Source organism: Oncorhynchus nerka, linkage group LG1 (genome assembly GCF_034236695.1).
Source record: "Oncorhynchus nerka isolate Pitt River linkage group LG1, Oner_Uvic_2.0, whole genome shotgun sequence".
Lineage (NCBI taxonomy): Eukaryota > Metazoa > Chordata > Actinopteri > Salmoniformes > Salmonidae > Oncorhynchus > Oncorhynchus nerka.
This window is the reverse complement of record NC_088396.1, coordinates 38,564,595-38,583,656: the sequence shown is the minus strand read 5'-3', so window position 1 is coordinate 38,583,656 and position 19,062 is coordinate 38,564,595. Positions and strand designations below refer to the sequence as shown.

Below are 19,062 nucleotides of genomic sequence, written 5' to 3'. Positions count from 1 at the left end.
GTGGACAACCAATGTCCCTAAGGACATGTCACACCAGGCTGGCAATGCAGGAACTGCCAGCATCCTCCTGCTACACACACACACACGCACACACACACACACACACCACTGTGTTTGACAGCTAACCCTTGGACAGAAGGGTTTAAGGGAGAAGCTGGTCTAGCACTGTCATCACAGAGCTGCACAAGCACCCTCACAAAGGCACGCGTCACACAGACACACACACACACACACACTGCTGATGCAGAAGCGTGGTGAGGAAATACTTTAGAGCGCGTGCTATAGATCATGATGCTGAGGAAGCTGGTGTGTAAGAAGATCTGTGCCTGTAAGAACCAGATGCTATTTATAATATATTCTCTTTACGTGGTGTGTCTCTTTCTCTCTATTCCTCTCACACTACCTACCGACATCTCTCCCGATGTTTTTTCCCTCCTCTCTTTTCCCCAATTGATCTGCCTTTCTCAAATTCTTCTCTCTCTCGCTCTCTCTCTCGCTCTCTCTCTCTTAGTAGATATATACATACTGGTTTGATGGTAATTACAGGTTAGCAGTCTGGTGGAGGAATGGAGTGTTGTGAGGAAGATGAGTGGGGGAAGACAGCTGTGAACGGGGCGTTTCTCTCCGTGTGCCTGCCTGTTGCTTTGTTTATGGAGATATCGGTCTGGTTGTCTGAATGGTGACTTGTTTTGCTGTCATAATTACCACTAACGTTACTATGGTGTTTGGGACACAACCTTTGAACAGGCTTTGATTCGCTATTTTTATTGTATGAATCCCTCCTAAGAAAAACATTTTTTTATGGTGTGCAGTTTGTCTTCCTGCTGAGGAGTACATTACTGTTCTCTCACGTAGATTTCTGGGAAATAATGTTGGCTCCAGGCATCTCTCCAGGATCATATTTTCTCTTCGTTCATAATCCCTCGTGTAAACCGGAAAACTGTAGAAGTGACAGAACGGATTGTATTCATGTAACAGTGACAATCCAGATGAAATGAGCTAGCTACACCCAGCATGGCAGATGGGTGGGTTACAACACCCACACACTCACCCCAAACAACAGGGTCGAGCTCAGTAGACAGGAAACAGAAGTGAAACTGGAACATACTAGGCTAGGTGTCCAATATAAAATACTTGTTTTTGTTTCCTTAAGGTGTGTCCTAATGAACATGGTGGTCACCAATGCAGAAATGAAATAACTTAAAACTGGACTAACGCCACTCCTCTCCTCTCTCCCCTGGCAGATAAGAACTTTGATGATGAGGACTCTGTGGATGGGGGCCGGTCCTGCTCCTCCGCATCGTCCTCCAAGGCGCCCCCCAGCGGGAGGAGGACTGTAGCTGCAGCTTCTGTACGCAGGCCCAGCTCTGCCACCGGACCCGGCAAGATCTCTGCTAAAGATGCTGCTGCAGGAGCAGTAGATGAGGAGGACTTCATCAAGGCTTTTGAAGAGGTTCCTACTATCCAGGTAACATGCACAGATAGGGGTTATGTGTGTGTGTTTACAGTATAAATTGCTATCAACCCCAGTCTGACTCCTGTCTTTCCTCTCCTCTCCAGATCCACTCCAACAGAGAGATGGAGGACAACCTCTCCAAGGTCCGGGAGGTTCTGTCTGACGACAAAAACGACTGGGAGCACCGAGTCATCGCTGTAAGGACCACAACCACTAATGATCAATGTCTGCATGACCATCTCAGCACCTTGTACTGTATATTCTGGCTTTGTTGACAGTAGTAGCCTATAAACAGTCAGAAACGACTGTTGTAGCATAAACGTTTGTGTTTCCTCTGTCTAGCTGAAGAAGGTGCGTTCTCTGCTCCTGGCTGGAGCGCTGGAGTATGAGAGTTTCCCTCAGCAGCTCCGTCTGCTGGAGGCCCCTCTGAAGCTGTCGGCTAAAGACCTGAGGTCCCAGGTGGTACGAGAGGCCTGCATCACACTGGGGTAAGGACCTGCAGACACGCAAACCAGCTTTCAACCTCTCTCTTCCACTTCTATGCCAAGTAGAGTTATCTACACTGTTGAGTTAACCATCTGTTCCAAAAGCTGCTATCTCAGAGTGGTTGAGTAAGGCTGACCAGAGGCAGTGGTTACATATGTAGCAACTCTGGGAAATGCCACAGTAAAGTGGTGACATTAAAGGGAGGGAAGCTCCTCGTCCCACCTGGCCCAGTTTGTAAATCAACCTGATCTTTAAATGTGTATCTTGACTAGAGGTCGATCGATTAATCGGAATGGCCGATTAATTAGGGCCGATTTCAAGTTTTCATAACAATCGGAAATACCTTTTATTTAACTAGGCAAGTCAGTTAAGAACACATATTTATTTTCAATGACTGCCTAGGAACTGTGGGCTAACTGCCTTGTTCAGGGGCAGAACGACAGATTTTCACCTTGTCAGCTCAGGGGTTCCAATCTTGCAACCGCACAGTCCAACGCTCTAACCATTGCACTCCACGAGTAGTCTGCCTGTTACACGAATGCAGTAGAAGCCAAGGTAAATTGCTAGCTAGCATTAAACTTATCTTATAAAAACTATCAATCATAATCACTAGTTATAACTACTAATCCAGTTTAGCAGGCAATATTAACCAGGTGAAATTGTGTCATTTCTCTTGCGTTCATTGCACGCAGAGTCAGGGTATATGCAACAGTTTGGGCTGCCTGGCTCATTGCGAACTAATTTGCCAGAATTTTACGTAATTATGACATACATTGAAGGTTGTGCAATGTAACAAGAATATTTAGACTTAGGAATGCCACCCGTTATATAAAATTCCCGAACGGTTCCGTATTTCACTGAAATATTAAACGTTTTGTTTTCGAAATGATAGTTTCCGGATTCGATCATATTAATGACTAAAGGCTCGTATTTCTGTGTGTTATTATGTTATAATTAAGTCTGATTTGATAGAGCAGTCTGACTGAGCAGCAGCAGGCCTGTAATCATTCATTCAAACAGCACTTTTGTGTGTTTTGCCAGCAGCTCTTCGCAAGCACAGCGCTGTTTATGACTTCAAGCCTATCAGCCTAATGGCTGGTGTAACCAATGTGAAATGGCTAGCTAGTTAGCTGGGTGTGCGCTAATACTGTTTCAAACGTCACTCGCTTTTAGATTTGGAGTAGTTATTCCCCTTGCGCTGCGGCTTTTGTGGAGCGATGGGTAACGATGCTTAGAGTGTGACTGATGTCGATGTGTTCCTGGTTCGAGCCCAGGTAGGGGCGAGGAGGGGGACGGAAGCTATACTGTTACACTGCCAATACTATAGTGCCTATAAGAACATCCAATAGTCAAAGGTATATGAAATACAAATGGTATAGAGAGAAATAGTCCTATAAATACTATATTAACTACAACCTAAAACCTCTTACCTTGGAATATTGAAGTCTCATGTTAAAAGGAACCACCAACTTTCATATGTTCTCATGTTCTGAGCAAGGAACTTAAACGTTAGCTTTTTTACATGGCACATATTTTACATGGCACACATTTTACATGGCACACATTTTTACATGGCACACATTTTTACATGGCACACATTTTTACATGGCACACATTTTTACATGGCACACATTTTTACATGGCACACATTTTTACATGGCACACATTTTTACATGGCACATTATCAAGAAGCTGATTAAACAGCATGTTCATTACTTACAAATGTGCAACTTGTGCTGGTGACAATAAAAGGCCACTCTAAAATGTGCAGTTTTGTCACACAACACAATGACACAGATGTCTCAATTTGAGGGAGTGTGCAATTAGCATACAGACTGCAGGAATGCCCACCAGAGCAATTGCCAGAGAATGTAATGTTAATTTCTCTACCATAAGCCACCTCCAATGAATTTGGCAATATGTCCAACCAGCCTAACAACCACAGATCACGTGCAACCACGCCGGATCTTCAGAGGAGGGAGGGGGGGGTTTGCTGAGAAGTATTTCTGTCTGTAATAAAGCCCTTTTGTAGAGAAAAACTAATTCTGATTGGCTGGGCCTGGCTCCCAAGTGGGTAGGCCTATGCCCTCCCAGGTCCACCCAATCAGAATTTGTTTTTTGCGCCCCTGCCCAGTCATGTGAAATCCATAGATTAGGACCTAATTAATTTATTTCAATTGTCTGATTTCCTGATATGAACTGTAACTGTAATCTTTGAAATTGTTGCATGTTGCGTTTATATTATTGTTCAGTATAAGTTCCAGTACGTTAAATCAAATGTTTCTGAGGAGATTTAACATCTTTGATTGATATTGGTTTGCTGTATGTGTTCAATCTCTCCCCTCCCCTCTTCAGATACTTGTCCACGCTAATGGGCAACAAGTTTGACCACTGTGCAGAGACCCTGATGCCCACACTGCTCAACCTGGTGCCCAACAGTGCCAAGGTGATCGCCACGTCTGGCATGGCAGCCATACGTCTCATCCTCAGGGTGAGTACTGCACACAAACTGTATATGCAGACATTCATATACCGTACGTCAGGGGTTGAATCACATTGGATGAATGGGATTCATGCATTAGCTACTGTGTCAAACAGAAAATTAATAATTTCCTGATGTATTTATTACTCAGTATAACTGATATCTGGTTGTGAAATGTGTTGTTAAGACACTGGGAGGTGGAAAATAACCTGTATCTGAAGACCTCTGGGACCTCCTCCTCTTTCTTCCAGCATACACACTACTCACGTCTCATCCCAATCATCACTAGTAACTGCACGTCCAAATCAGTGGCAGTCAGACGGTAAGGACTCAAAGATCCTCTGTGAAATCATTTGGTGTGAACATCTTCTGTCTTTCCCTGAGGTTTCCCTTATAAATGTGTTAACTCTCATCATGTCTCCTCTCTCCAGGCGCAGTTATGAGTTCTTAGAGCTGTTATTACTGGAGTGGCAGACACACACACTGGAGAGGTAAACACACACACTGGAGAGGTAAACACACACACTGGAGAGGTAAACACACACACTGGAGAGGTAAACACACACACTGGAGAGGTAACCACACACCCTGGAGTGGCAGACACACACTGGAGAGGTAAACACACACACTGGAGAGGTAAACACACACACTGGAGAGGTAAACACACACACTGGAGTGGCAGACACACACACTGGAGAGGTAAACACACACACTGGAGAGGTAAACACACACACTGGAGTGGCAGACACACACACTGGAGAGGTAAACACACACACTGGAGAGGTAAACACACACACTGGAGAGGTAAACACACACACTGGAGTGGCAGACACACACTGGAGAGGTAAACACACACACACACTGGAGAGGTAAACACACACACTGGAGTGGCAGACACACACTGGAGAGGTAAACACACACACTGGAGAGGTAAACACACACACTGGAGTGGCAGACACACACACTGGAGAGGTAAACACACACACTCTCTGTTGGTGTAGTTTTGGTTTCCTGGCTGCTGTACCTGAAGTTGCCTCTGTCATGTTTGCCTACTACCCCACCAGGCACGTGGCTATTCTGACGGAGACCATCAAGAAAGGGATCCATGATGCCGACTCAGAGGCCAGGTCCGTGGCCAGAAAGTAAGTTCTGTTTTTATGGTTGTTTATTTGGTAAATTTGTCTGAATTTGTCCTCAGTAAAACAAAGAATTGGTCTTTGCAGTTTGTAAAAAGTAATATATTGCTTTATGATTTCATGACTGACAGTATGGATAACAATGTGGAATAAAATGACATCTCTCGGTGTCTCTTATTTTACTACGAATATAAATTCCTCCGGGCATTGTCTCATACAGTATGTAACTTGCCCTCCGGTGACCTATCAGAGGTATGTGGGTCGCAGGTAGCTTAGTGGTTAGAGCATTGGGCCAGTAACTGAAAGGTTTCTGGTTCGAATCCCAGAGCCAACAAGGCTCTGTCGATGTGCCCTTGAGCAAGGCACTTAACCCTAATTGCTCCTGTAAGTCGCTCTTGATAAGTTTGTCTGCTAAATGACTAAAATGTAAACGTTTTAGAAAATGTGTGCTGACAGTTCTGTTCATGTACTGATATGAGGGGCTGTGACCTATGTGACCTCAAACCTTCTCCACCCCCTCCTTCCTTCCTCCCTCGCCCATAGGTGTTATTGGGGTTTCCATGGCCACTACAGCAGAGAAGCGGAGCATCTTTTCCAGGCCCTGGAGTCGACCTATCAGAAGGCTCTCCAGTCTCACCTGAAAAGTTCTGACAGCGTTGTGTCCCTCCCCCAATCAGACCGCTCATCCTCCTCCTCTCAGGAGAGCCTCAAGTAGGATACCTCTCCCTCTATCCTTCCCTCATCCCTGTTTACTTTCATCCCTTCATCCATCCACCCCTCCTTCCCTCCCCAAGTCAGACTGCTCATCTTCCTCCTTTCAGAAGAGCATCAAGACACCACTCCATCCCTTACTTTCCCCTTCCCCCCATCCCTTCCTCTCTATTTATCCCTTCATATGATTGATGATGAGGTGGAAAAATGTATCATTGATTTGAACACACCACTAATGGATCTGTCTGCCTCATGGACACACTGAGGTAGATTGTATCGGTTGATCCAGTTTAACGACTGGAGAGAGTGAGCTAATCTTCCTCTTCATCCTCATTGTCAGAGGGGTCTGAGCCCTGAACTGGTGTCCAGACCTTTATCTTTTATAATGTCACTGGCAGTTTGAATCATCATTTTCCGTACATCGTCCGAGGGTTCTGAGCCCTGGCCTATGACATCGTTTTGTCTTGTTTTTGGTAGTGTGAAGTATAGGGATACTGAGCTGTTAATAACTCCAATAACTCCATAATGGTGTGTCCTTCTCTCTACTCAGCCGGCCCCTGTCTGTCAAGAGTGTCATAGGAGGCGGCATGACAAGGGGTAAGAGTACTAGCTGCTACAGTATTCATTTCTCAACACGTCTTGCTTATTTCATGCCACCTCTTTCTATTTGTGGGTTATGTCAGGTGTCTCTTGCAAATCCGATTATAATTTTGTCCTCTGTGAGACTAAATACAGACTAATGAAATGTATAATGTGTTGGTATGATATGTTGATATTTCAACCTCTCCCGTTCTCCCCCTCTCCCTGTCTCCCCGATGGCAGGGAAGATGGTGAGTTCCAGGGTGAACTCTAACCCCGGCGGTTCTCTTCAGCGTTCCCGTAGTGACGTCGACGTGAACGCTGCGGCCAGCGCCAAATCCTGTCTGGTCACCGTGCCCTCCGCTTCTCCCTTCAGCTCAGCCGCTACTCTGCCCCCAGGCTCCTACGCCTCTCTAGGTAAATCAGACACACACTAGGAATGGACATTTACAATTACTTTATTATTCTAATGATATCATGATATTTCTTTGGATATCCAGATAGTCGAAATACATGTTTACATTTTTTTTTAAATGGAGTGCTCTTCTGGTTTCAGCGGGTGGGGGAGGGGCGGGAGAAGAGCAGAGGCCGGTGTGGGTGACAGTCAGTGTGTGGCACGGATGGAGAGAGAGAGACACAAAGTAGTCAAACCGACTCGCGCTATTCAGTTCTGGAAGAGTCATTTCTCAAAGTTACCACCATGTCTTAATTACATTATTCTGTAGAAATTCAAATCTGAAAAACACTGGTGTGTAGATATGAATTCATGTGAGGGTTGTAAGTAAGACATCATTAAGCTGTATAGAAACATGAAACAGACAACAAGGCCAAAATGTGCAGATAGACAGGCTCCAAAGTTTTGTATGTAAACTAATTAAACTAAAGATGTCAAATGGCTGCCTATAATCACTCTGATTTGACGACTGACCATTATATAAATATTAAAGTCCTTGATAAATAATGATGAAAAACTCTCCACGTACCTCCCAAATTTGGGCAATTTGATACTGAGGAGTCCTGCAATCCAGCTGCTGTCCCTCTGTTCTTTCCCTAACGCGTCCCTGTGGAGTGTACTGCTTACTATCCATTACTAATGAGACGTCTTTCTCCCACCCACCCACCTCTCACTCTCTCTCTCCCTCTCACTCTCTCTCTCCCTCTTTTTTTTCCCTGTCTCTCTCTCTCTCTCTCTCTCTCCCTCTTTTTTTTTTCTCTCTCTCTCTCTCTCTCTCTCTCTCTCCCCCTCTCTCTCTCCCCCTCTCCCCCCCCTCTCTCTCCCCCCTCCCTCCCCTCCCCCTCTCTCTCTCTCTCTCCTGGCTAACTGGTACTAATGTTTAATTCTATAACTCTCTTCACCCGCCGCCCCCGCTTTGATTTATGCCCAAAAGATGGCACACCTGGTAAAATTAATACGGGTAAGATCTGTGTGTGTTTGTGTGTCTGCGTCTTGTCGGGGACAGTCAAAGGTTCGGCTGAGCCCCCCCTTACATTTAGTTTATTAGGGATTAGTGAAGGGAAAGCACTCTGTTTTATGTATGTAAAGGTGAATGTTGCATGCGGTGAAACTCACCCACCCTTTGGTCTCTGTCTGTGTGTAAGTGGACTGTGTTAAGGGGTCAGAGGTCGCTGAGGTTTAGTGTTGCCTGCCTTTCAAGGTGATCCTCTACCTCTCGGTACTCTTCTAATTATCTAGATATCACTTATAGACTTTGTTCTTCGTTTAAAGAAAGGCCTTTCCCGATCCTGTAATGTAATGCACTCTCTGACTGAGTAGGACCTCGCTTATCAAACATCTTCCAATGAATATAAGGTCACTGCTTCTACCCACATTCTATTAAACAGTGTGTGAAGGCTGATAATAAGACTCGTTGTTGGCCGAGGCAGGGTTTCCCCCTGGGTGCATGTTTTGTTTTTGTCCCAGCACTACACAGCTGATTCAAATAACCAACTCATCATCAAGCTTTGACTATTTGAATCAGCTGTGTAGTGCTAGGGCAAAAAACAAGACGTGCACCCTGGGAGGGGGGCGCCGCCAGGACCGACTTGGGGAAACCCTGGGCTAAGGTGTTCCTTAATCTAGAGCCAGGTCCCAGCTGTTGTGGAAAGAGATATTCTCAATGTGTGGTGGTTGTGAGTGCATGTGTGTCTGTGTATCTAAAATTGGAGAGGTTTGCTGGAAAAATGTAAGAATACCTTTTTGATAATACAGTCCAAAATTAGCAGACATCTGAACGCCCCAATCTCTTTCTCAGCATCAGTCAATGTGCTGTCCCAGCTCTTAGGAACATTACTTGGCTGGATTGCAAATATGACAATGCCATTTTATTTGCGATTTTTCAAATAAACTGAAGAGTAGTTTAACATACTGTAAAGAAAGTTGTGTTGTCTTGATGTTGCTTTAGACAAACGTTTCCCAGATCCAATGCATTTCTTTGTGGGAATGTGTAGAAATATTCAGTATGTTTGTCTGTGTTTCAGAACCTCCCCCCATCCAGATCTTTTGTCCCCGTCTGTTTAAAGCAGTTTCTTTGTTTTGTGTCGTGGTGAACTGTGGTGCACAACTGCTTGGATACAGTATCATTTGTAGTGTAGTGGCTTCAACTCTCTTACTAACTCCCTGTGTGTTTTGTTTTCTACAGGTCGTGTGCGTACGAGGAGGACAAGCGCTGGCAGTGCCGTCGGAGCCAGCGCTACTGTGACTGACAGCAGGGGGCGCAGCCGAGCCAAAATGGTATCCCAGTCCCAGCGTGAGTACACACACACACACACACACACACACACACACTGTCAGCAAAAGAACCCAAGACCGATTTCATTCCCTCACAGCACACTGTCTGAACTCAGGGAAGCGGTCCACAATGTCATCTCCAGTCTCTCATTATCATGTAAACCCCCAGTTTGACCTTTATCCTGTCTGCTGTGAGCTCATACTACATCTTCAGTTTATATACAGTACCAGTCAAAAGTTTGTACACACCTACTCATTCAAGGGTTTTTCTTTATTTTTACTATTTTCTATATTATCGAATAATAGCGAATACATCAAAACAATGAAATAATACACATGGAATCATGTAGTAATCAAAAAAGTGTCGAACAAATCCAAATATATTTTAGATTCTTCAAAGTAGCCGTCCTTTGCCTTGATGTGACAGCTTTGCACACTCTTGGCATTCTCTTAACCAGCTTCACCTAGAATGCTTTTCCAACAGTCTTGAAGGAATTCCCACATATGCTGAGCACTTGTTGGCTGCTTTTCCTTCACTCCAACTCATATACTAGGTTCTCTTCAGTTTATATACAATTTATTTTTATTTAACTAGACAAGTCCGTTAAGAACAAATTATTATTTACAATGACGGCCTTAGGAACAGTGGGTTAACTGCCTTGTTAAGGGGCAGAACGACAGATTTTTACCTGTCAGCTCGGGGATTCGATCTAGCAACCTTTCAGTTACTGGTCCAACACTCTAACCACTAGGCTACCTGCCGCCCCAAAATACTAGGTTCTCTTCAGTTTATATACTAGGTTCTCTTAATTTCTCTCGTCAGTCTGTGTGATGTTTTACCTCATACATTTTACATCCTGAAGGAACTTTGAGCGCCTGTTATTAGTGCACTCTTTCACAAGATGTGTGTGTGGTTTTCTCTCTCTTTCTGTCCCTCTCTCTCTCTGAAGCCTCGATGAGGGGCTTCAATGATATGTGCATGTGTAACATGACATCGACAGATAACATCTGTCCCAGTGCATGCTGGGCTAACACTACTCTCTGTCACATTTGACCGTTTTATTTTCACGTCCTGTTCTGCCGCTTGCTACCATAACAACCACAGGATCCAGATCTGCTAACCCCACTGGCGGTGGTAAGGCCCGGACTTCATCCAATCAGAGTAAAGAATCCAGTTCTTAGTCCCATCCCTTCCTCCTGTGCAGTTCTCTGCATGTCAATCAATTCATTATTTTATGGTCCATTCAACTCAAGTGCATGTTTATTATTTTAGTCTCACAAGTGTTTTGATTGGTACATTTTGTTGTCAATTGTTGATTGTTGTCTGTGTTCTCTGAACTGTTTTCATTGTTGATGCCGTTGTTGTTGTTGTAATCACTGGTTGGTTTTCCCACAGCCCAGTTAGACCCTGGATTCAACCCATCTTGTTTGTCCTGCAACTGTTTATATGTCCCTCCCTATCTATCTCATCGAAGCTGAAATCCAATATCTATGTTAGGATAGAAAGAGAATGTTATTGGTCCCGTTACCTCAAGTGTTGGTTTGACATTCTGTGGATTATTCCCCTCCAAATCACCAAGGCACTGTAAACACACAGAGATATGTGCTCAGTTTGTGTGGCTCTAGTAAAGCCAAAGTTGTGGGTTCAATTCCCACTGGAATCACATGCACATTATGCACTCACTGTACTGTAAGTGGCTTTAGATAAGTGTCTGCTAAGAGTTGTATATGATTATTTTATTACTACAATAAGTGACATATGCCATTAGAAACATTTAAGTAATGAAATAATCCCCCAGAAAGAATGAGATAGAAAATGAGGGAATTCAGCTTTGAGCCGTGACAGAACCTTCCCAGCATGCCATGAAGAGGTGCGTCGCTCTGCTCGCTGTGACCCATCGTATGGTTTCACTCTCTGCCTGTGACTCCTGTGCGTTGTCCTTCCTGCAGCTGGCAGTCGCTCCAGTTCCCCTGGAAAGCTTCTGGGCCACTCGTCTGGGTACGGGAGGATCAGCAGGCCCCCCTCAGCCTCCAGCACCCCTGCAGACAAGAGGAGCAAGGTCCCCCGCAGCCAGGGCTGCAGTAGAGATTCCTCTCCCAGCCGACTGGGACTAGGTAATGGACCTTTTACATGTCCTCACAACTTCAGCATTGTGCATGTAAACACTAAATAAATCATGTATTCACTCTATACCAGGAAAAATACATTTGTCATTTGCTAGCAACGCACATAGTAACTAAGTAACTGCCTAAATGAACAGTGTATTACCTACACACTGGATACACATACATAACAGACAGCACATGTATGCTGATCAATAGGATACCACACACATGCTGTCGAGGGCCATGTATGTGTCAAAACATGCCGGTGATATGCCCAAAGTCATCATTGTGCACTCCTATCAATCTAGTGATAACCTTATATACAGTACACCAAGTGTGTCCTTTGAAGCTCAGATACACTATCTTGGTTTTCCCAGTCATAAACACAAAACAAGGAAACACAATAAACACAAAAGATAAGCCTTGAATGCAAGGATACCCACATAGTAAGGTTATGACGCACCAATGGACCCTTTGAACTCAAAAGGGGGCAGCAGGTAGCCTTACGGTTAAGAGCGTTGGGCAGTAACCGAAAGGTCACTGGTTTGAATCTCCGAGTCGACTAGGTGAAAAATCTGTCGACGTGCCCTTGAGCGAGGCACTCTGGATAAGAGCTTCAAATGTAAATACTGAATGGCAAAATACTGAATAACAAAATACTGAATAGTAAAATACTGAATATCAAAATGCTGTATGGTAAAATACTGAATGGTAAAATACTGAATAACAAAATACTGAATGGTAAAATACTGAATAACAAAATACTGAATGGTAAAATACTGAATAACAAAATACTGAATGGTAAAATACTGAATAACAAAATACTGAATAACAAAATACCGAATGGTAAAATACTGAATAACAAAATACCGAATGGTAAAATACTGAATAACAAAATACTGAATGGTAAAATACTGAATAACAAAATACTGAATGGTAAAACACTGAATAACAAAATACTGAATGTGAAAAGGCAAGGTCCCTTGGAAAGAGGGGTGAATGGTAAGCGCCTGTCTTTCATCTTCTACGGACTGTAGCTGTCTCTCAGGGTTAGCAGTTAAGAAGAACTCAATGTTTTGGGAGGGGTCTCTCATCCAAGCATGTCACATCATTGGGGTGGCCCCTCTTTCAGGATGAGCCTCTGTAGGTCAAGCTCTGTCATCAGCAGCCCAGCTTATGTCCTTCCTTCCAGTCAGACTGAGTCACTGTGTCACGATCGTCTCGGACCAAAGCGCAGCGTGAAATCGGTGTGACATTTTTTATTATAAGTGAACCGCACAACAAAACAATAAACGAAACAAAAACACAGTGGAGAAATGGCTGCCTAAATATGATCCCCAATCAGAGACAACGATAAACGGCTGCCTCTGATTGGGAACCATACCAGGCCAACATAGAAATACACAACCTAGATTACCCACCCTAGTCACACCCCGACCTAACCAAAATAGAGAATAAAAAGGCTCTCTATGGTCAGGGCGTGACAGTACCCCTGCCAAAGGTACGGATTCCGGCTGCAAAACCTGACTCTATAGGGGAGGGTCCGGGTGGGCATCTAGCGTCGGTGGCGGCTCCGGTGCGGGGCGAAGTACCCACTCCGCTCGCGGATCCGGCCCTGGACCCGGGCTGAACACTGTGCCTGGACTGGACACCGGCGCAGAGGAAGGCTCGTGCCTTGGAGCTGGACTGGACACCGGGTCTAGACTGGACATCGGTGCAGAGGAAGGCTCCTGCCTTGGAGCTGGACTGGGGAGACGCACTGAAGGCCTGATGCGTGGAGCCGGCACAGGACGCACCGGACTGGGGAGGCGCACCGAAGGCCTGGTGCGTGGAGCTGGCACCGAACTGGGGAGACGCACTTCAGGGCAAGTGCGAGGAGCAGGCACAGGACGTACCGGACTGGGGAGACCTGGTGTGTGGAGCCGGCACAACTGGTACCGAACAGATGACAACCACCGCACGGCGAGTGCGGGGAGCTAGCACAGGACGTACTGGGCTGTGGAGGCGCACTGGAGACCTGGTGCATAGAGCCGGCACAAATTGTACCGGAACTATGACACACTCCGCACGGCGAGTGCAGGGAGCTGGCACAGGACGTACTGGGCTGTGGAGGCGGACTGGAGACCCGGTGCGTGGAGCTGGCACAGATTTCACCAGACTGATCGCATGCTCCTCATACGGGGAGCTGACTCCCTCCCTCCAATTTCTCCATCCTCTCCCAGACGGGCTCTGGTTCACTCCCTGGCTCTGCCACCCACCCCGTGTGCCCCCCCCAAAAAACAATTTTGGGCTGTCTTTGGGCTTTCTTTGTGGCCACGAACCCCAGCGTTGTCGCTGTCCTCCCTTCTCTCCTTGCATCTGCCCCCAAGGAAGGCTATCCTGTCCTGCCAGGATTTCCACCCCAGTCCAGGATCCCTTCCCATCCAAGATCTCCTCCCAAGTCCAGGATACCTTCTCCTCCTGGGCACGCTGCTTAGTCCTGGTGTGTTGGGATCTTCTGTCACGATCGTCGTAAGAACACTCGGACCAAAGCGCAGCAGGAAATCGGTTCGACATTGTTTATTAAGTGAACCGCACAACAAAACAATAAAGAATAAACAAAACGTGACGTTCTGGAGTGCTCACTGGCAAAAAAATATATATATCCCACAGAAACACAGTGGGAAAATGTCTGCCTTAATGTGATCCCCAATCAGAGACAACGATAAACTGCTGCCTCTGATTGGGAACCATACCAGGTCAACATAGAAATACACAACCTAGATTACCCACCCTAGTCACACTCCGACCTAACCAAATAGAGATAAAAAGCCTCTCTATGGTCAGGGCGTGAAACACTGGCCCTGTCCTATTGCTTTGATTGATTGGTCTGTGTATTTCATCGACCAAAAAGCTCCCCCCATCTTAGCTTCTTGTCTGTCTGTCTGTCTGTCTGCCTGACGCTCTGTCTGTCGCTCTGTCTGTCTGCCTGTCTGTCGCTCTGTCTGTCGCTCCGTCTGTCTGTCTGTCTGTCTGTCTGTCTGTCTGTCTGTCTGTCTGTCTGTCTGTCTGTCGCTCTGTCTGTCGCTCTGTCTGTCTCTCTGTCTGTCACTGACTGTCATTCCTGAATTGGCAAGGCCGCCTTTTTTACATCAGTAAATTGACAATTAGACGTTGCAATGTTTTTAAGTTTGTATTTTTGTCTTCTTCTGAGTCATTTTCAGTTCATATTTTTTGTTATAATTGACTATAATGGTTTGTCTTTCTTTGGTGTTTTTACCATATCTTTATTTTTATACCCTCTTTTAATTCTTAATTGTTTTCTTTGTTTTCATATTGTGTATTAACTCTGTTTATCTGTTGTAAGCTACAGTCATACCAATCGTCTTTTCATTGACAACCTAATCCTTGTCACAAAATAACAAAAACATTTAAAAATGGACTTGCGCTAACTTAAGTTCTAAAATTGAACCTGATGTCCAGCAGACGCCAACCCACCACCACGCCCCAGAGTCCTCCTCCCCCTCACCCCCTCTCTTATTCCAGTCCCCAACCCCAGCCCAACCCCTGGCATCACCTCACTAACCCCAAACCTGTGTTCTACTGCCCTACTGACAGCCAGGCTGTGTGGTAAAGCTCTTGTTCCTGGTACTCCTCTCTCCTCCTACCACATGCTAGCGAGGAGCCGTATCCCCCGGCCCAGCATGAGTCAGGGCTGCAGCAGGGAAACCTCTAGGGAAAGCAGCCGAGACACCAGCCCTGCTCGGGGTTTCAAGCCTCTTGGTGAGTACCACGACCAACCGGACACCAGGAGGCCTCCCGTAAGCAGCAAGGCCCACTAGTACCCACTCCTCAGCCCCCGCCTCTAAACCCCTACTCTCTGTCCCAGCCTCCCTGTACACCCCAGGATGTCTAGATAGAAGATCCCCCTCTAGAACTTCTCTTGCCTGCTCTGATCTACTCTGCCTGCACTAACCCTCTCAAAGTTTCTGGAATATAATCACTGCGCTGTCATGTTTGTGTCTGTCTTGTTGGGAATTCTCCAAGTCTTATGCTATATAAGTATTTGTGTGCCTTTGTATGTGTAATATAATGACCAGCAACATGGAAAGATCACGAAAATCTCTGGATGTTCTAGGATTCTGTTTTTGGTCCAATGAAAAATGATTTGGCACATCTCATAATAAATGTAAATCAAGAGGCAGAATAGGTAGTGACTACAGTAAACAGTGTACTGTATGTGTCATCGTATTCAATGTCCATAGCTGACCTGCTTCTCAGCTCTCTCCTGTGCTCCTGCCACATCTCAGGAAATGACACAACTTTGTCACTGCTTTGTCATGGGGGACAACAACAAGAGGGACAAAGTGGGATACATATGGGATACCCGCCCCTCCTATCCTATGACTGTTGTAGATGTGGTTGGTTGCTCATAATCATAGTGGATTAATGCAGCCAGGCGCTGAGCCTGAGTCAACTACAGAGGACGGTACCTGTTGCGTTTGTGTCACTAACGCCCCGGGTGTCATCCACCCCTCCTGTCCCTTGCAGCCTCCCGACGTACTTCCCGCTCTACCAGTGCCCTATCCACGGCTGACCCCCACGGCCAGTCAGGTGACCTGCATGCCCCACCCTCTCATTTCCACATTTAGCGATTATGCCAGCATGAGTCCATACATGTTGCTGTGAGGGCTGTGCCCACCCTGCCACAGGAGGCAATATTTTGTTCAAACTTTTGAGGAGGAGATCTGTAAGCGTGCTGCTTTGTCATATTATGTGTCGTTATCATCTGCTTCAATATGATGTTTTGTGATTTTCTTTTAAAAAGCTTGTGTTACTGTGTAATCAAAAGGCCTGTCCCCATCTGTATGATTTTCTCCTTGTTAGTGACTTTTTGGACATTGTATGATGTATTTGTACTTCAGTGTATTGAGTATCTCATATAAGAGTTGTTTATTTCCCCGTTTGCAAGTCTCAGTTTCTTTTCTCTTCATTTCAAATGAGCACTAATCATTCTCTGGTGATTTCTGTTGGTGTCATCTTTTTCACTATTCATTTTTTACATATCACTCAAGCTTTCTGGTGTTTTAGTTTTCAATCTTTTTGGTGTATGGTCTGTAAACCCCATCATATTGCCTTTTGTCTCCCTAGAGCAAGATCCCATTGACTTTCTCTTGTGTTACTCCACTCACCCCCCTCTCCTCTCCCCCCAGATCGGTTTGGTTTGATTCACCAGGACCGTATCTCTGCCTCAGTAAATGCCATGAGAGTCCTCAACACTGGCACTGAGGTGGAGGCTGCTGTGGCTGATGCACTGGTAAGTCACCAATCAACTTTTACCAGCTGCCAGTTCTGAAGACAGTTTGTCTTAAGGTAGAGTTACACTTAGTCAGTCCCTCATTAAGGCATGCCAGTTAATTGCTGAGGACTTGATGTGGAAACCATATGCATTTTAAGTCTGTGTTTAGATGTTTACTGTGGGCCCTCCTAAAAATGAATGAATCCCAGTTTTTAGTTTTTTTTGTCAGAAAAGAAAACTGCATTGAGTAGTAAAATGTAAGATGAAATGAAGCCTGTGTTTGTGTATGGAAATCAGAATGTCAGTATATATTTCAATAAGAAAGACTTTTGACTGCAAGAAAGTCAACATTGTTACCATGTAGATAAAAACATGTCTTATCTTATTCCCAAGCAGGACTGCAGTCATGATATTTTCCCTCTAAAATATCCCTCTTTCTCTTTCCCGCTTGGTTGCCTGTAACTTCAGCTGTTAGGAGACTCCAGAAATAATAAGGTAGTTGTCCAATTCGTGTACCGTTTGTTTATTCATTCTATTCACTAATCAACAAAAATGCAAAGTACCATCACTAAATGTTGCTATTTGGCCAAAAGCAATTGCTGGCAGATTTTAGTTTATTATTCAATAAAATATTATTAACAATAGGCATTCTTATAACATTATTTAATCATCTCTCTGCATGTTCATAACAATCATGAAAAATCAACAGTTGGAACAAATTGCATGGCTACCTCATTCATTGTGAATGGCATCGTATCGTAGCCCATTAAATCCTACTTCCTGGTTGAGTTTGAGTGACAAAGTGACCAGAGGTCTAGCTTGCCTGTCCCACTTCTCTCCTGGTCCGGTGAACAATGACCTCACCATTACCTATCCCTTCCCATTCTCTCCGAACAGAGGAAGCCAATGAGGCGGCGGTATGAGTCTCCGGGTATCTATTCTGACGACGATGCTAACAGCGACGCATCCAGTGCATGCTCAGAGCGCTCATACGGGTCCAGGAACGGAGGTATGTGGTCCTGTGTTGTTACTGAGTTGGTAAGAACATGGAACTAGCAACATAAGGGTAGTGGGTTCGAATCCTGCTAGATCACATAGACTAAAATGTATGCACTTGGATAAAAGCATCTTCTGAATGGTATATATATATTATTATCTAGGTATCCCTCACTACCTGCGTCAAACGGAGGATGTGGCGGAGGTGCTAAACCACTGTGCCAGCTCCAACTGGTCAGAGAGGAAGGAGGGGCTGCTGGGTCTGCAGAACCTACTCAAGAACCAAAGAATACTCAGGTGGGTGCGGGGCCAGGGGGGTGGACTTTTTGGAAGTCATGTCACTGTAACTATGCTGATCTGCTCCTACCTCTGTCATGTAGGGTTCACTAAGTATTTTCTATGCATTGCTGTCTTTTTGGATGGCATTGGAGGTAGTAGAATTGTTGTTAAGAATGTTCTGCCAGCTGTGGATAGGGTTTGAAGTAGTCTTGATTATTTTTCATATATAAATGATAATTTCCTTTTTGAAATTGTTCAACTTTTAAAGAGGATATCCTGTCAAGGAGAGTCCAGCAGGGTGTTTATTTTCATAGCTTTCCTTAATTGAGGGAGAAATGACTGGTCACGAGGACCCTGCAGCTATAATGCCGCCGTCAGGTGGTAAAGTGAAAGATGAGTTGAGAGGAGAGGAGTCTCCCTGTGAGGGCAGCAGCATTGTCTCCAGAAGGAGCTGCTTTAAATCAAGCCTCTCTGACATCTATTAGTGATGTCTGCCTGTGTTTACTAATTTGTGTGTTGCAGCCGAGTGGAGCTGAAGAGACTATGTGAGATCTTCAGCAGGATGTTTGCAGATCCACACAGCAAGGTAGGTGACAGGATGTTCACCTGTGTTGTTTGAACGTTTCATATCAATACATTGACACACTCACTCATAACTTTTACTTTTGACATTCAAAAACCCATTGCTTTGCAGTGATTTGTCTGAAAACTAATTGAGTGTTTTGTTGCATGGTCTGCTTTGGTGTGGATTTTAACAACAGAGAGTAAGTGTGTGTTTTTATTCTTTCAATTTTCTACTGTACAGACACCTATTGTCTGTGTTGT

The 19,062-nt window shown here is 45.0% G+C and overlaps 1 protein-coding gene across 1 annotated transcript in view; it reads left to right on the top strand.

The window, feature by feature from the left end:
- LOC115129841 (CLIP-associating protein 1-like) overlaps window positions 1-19,062 on the top strand; it is a 140,027-nt gene that overhangs the window by 86,987 nt on the left and 33,978 nt on the right. Inside the window, exons 9-28 of the mRNA XM_029660647.2 lie at window positions 1,245-1,468; window positions 1,561-1,653; window positions 1,799-1,944; window positions 4,298-4,433; window positions 4,676-4,746; window positions 4,856-4,915; window positions 5,489-5,566; window positions 6,104-6,271; window positions 6,822-6,868; window positions 7,094-7,267; window positions 9,490-9,597; window positions 11,529-11,693; window positions 15,342-15,446; window positions 16,215-16,277; window positions 16,877-16,980; window positions 17,431-17,457; window positions 17,860-17,971; window positions 18,123-18,255; window positions 18,760-18,823; window positions 18,999-19,001. Coding sequence (XP_029516507.1) covers window positions 1,245-1,468; window positions 1,561-1,653; window positions 1,799-1,944; window positions 4,298-4,433; window positions 4,676-4,746; window positions 4,856-4,915; window positions 5,489-5,566; window positions 6,104-6,271; window positions 6,822-6,868; window positions 7,094-7,267; window positions 9,490-9,597; window positions 11,529-11,693; window positions 15,342-15,446; window positions 16,215-16,277; window positions 16,877-16,980; window positions 17,431-17,457; window positions 17,860-17,971; window positions 18,123-18,255; window positions 18,760-18,823; window positions 18,999-19,001 — 2,081 coding nt within the window. The remainder of the gene's footprint in view (window positions 1-1,244; window positions 1,469-1,560; window positions 1,654-1,798; window positions 1,945-4,297; window positions 4,434-4,675; window positions 4,747-4,855; window positions 4,916-5,488; window positions 5,567-6,103; window positions 6,272-6,821; window positions 6,869-7,093; window positions 7,268-9,489; window positions 9,598-11,528; window positions 11,694-15,341; window positions 15,447-16,214; window positions 16,278-16,876; window positions 16,981-17,430; window positions 17,458-17,859; window positions 17,972-18,122; window positions 18,256-18,759; window positions 18,824-18,998; window positions 19,002-19,062) is intronic.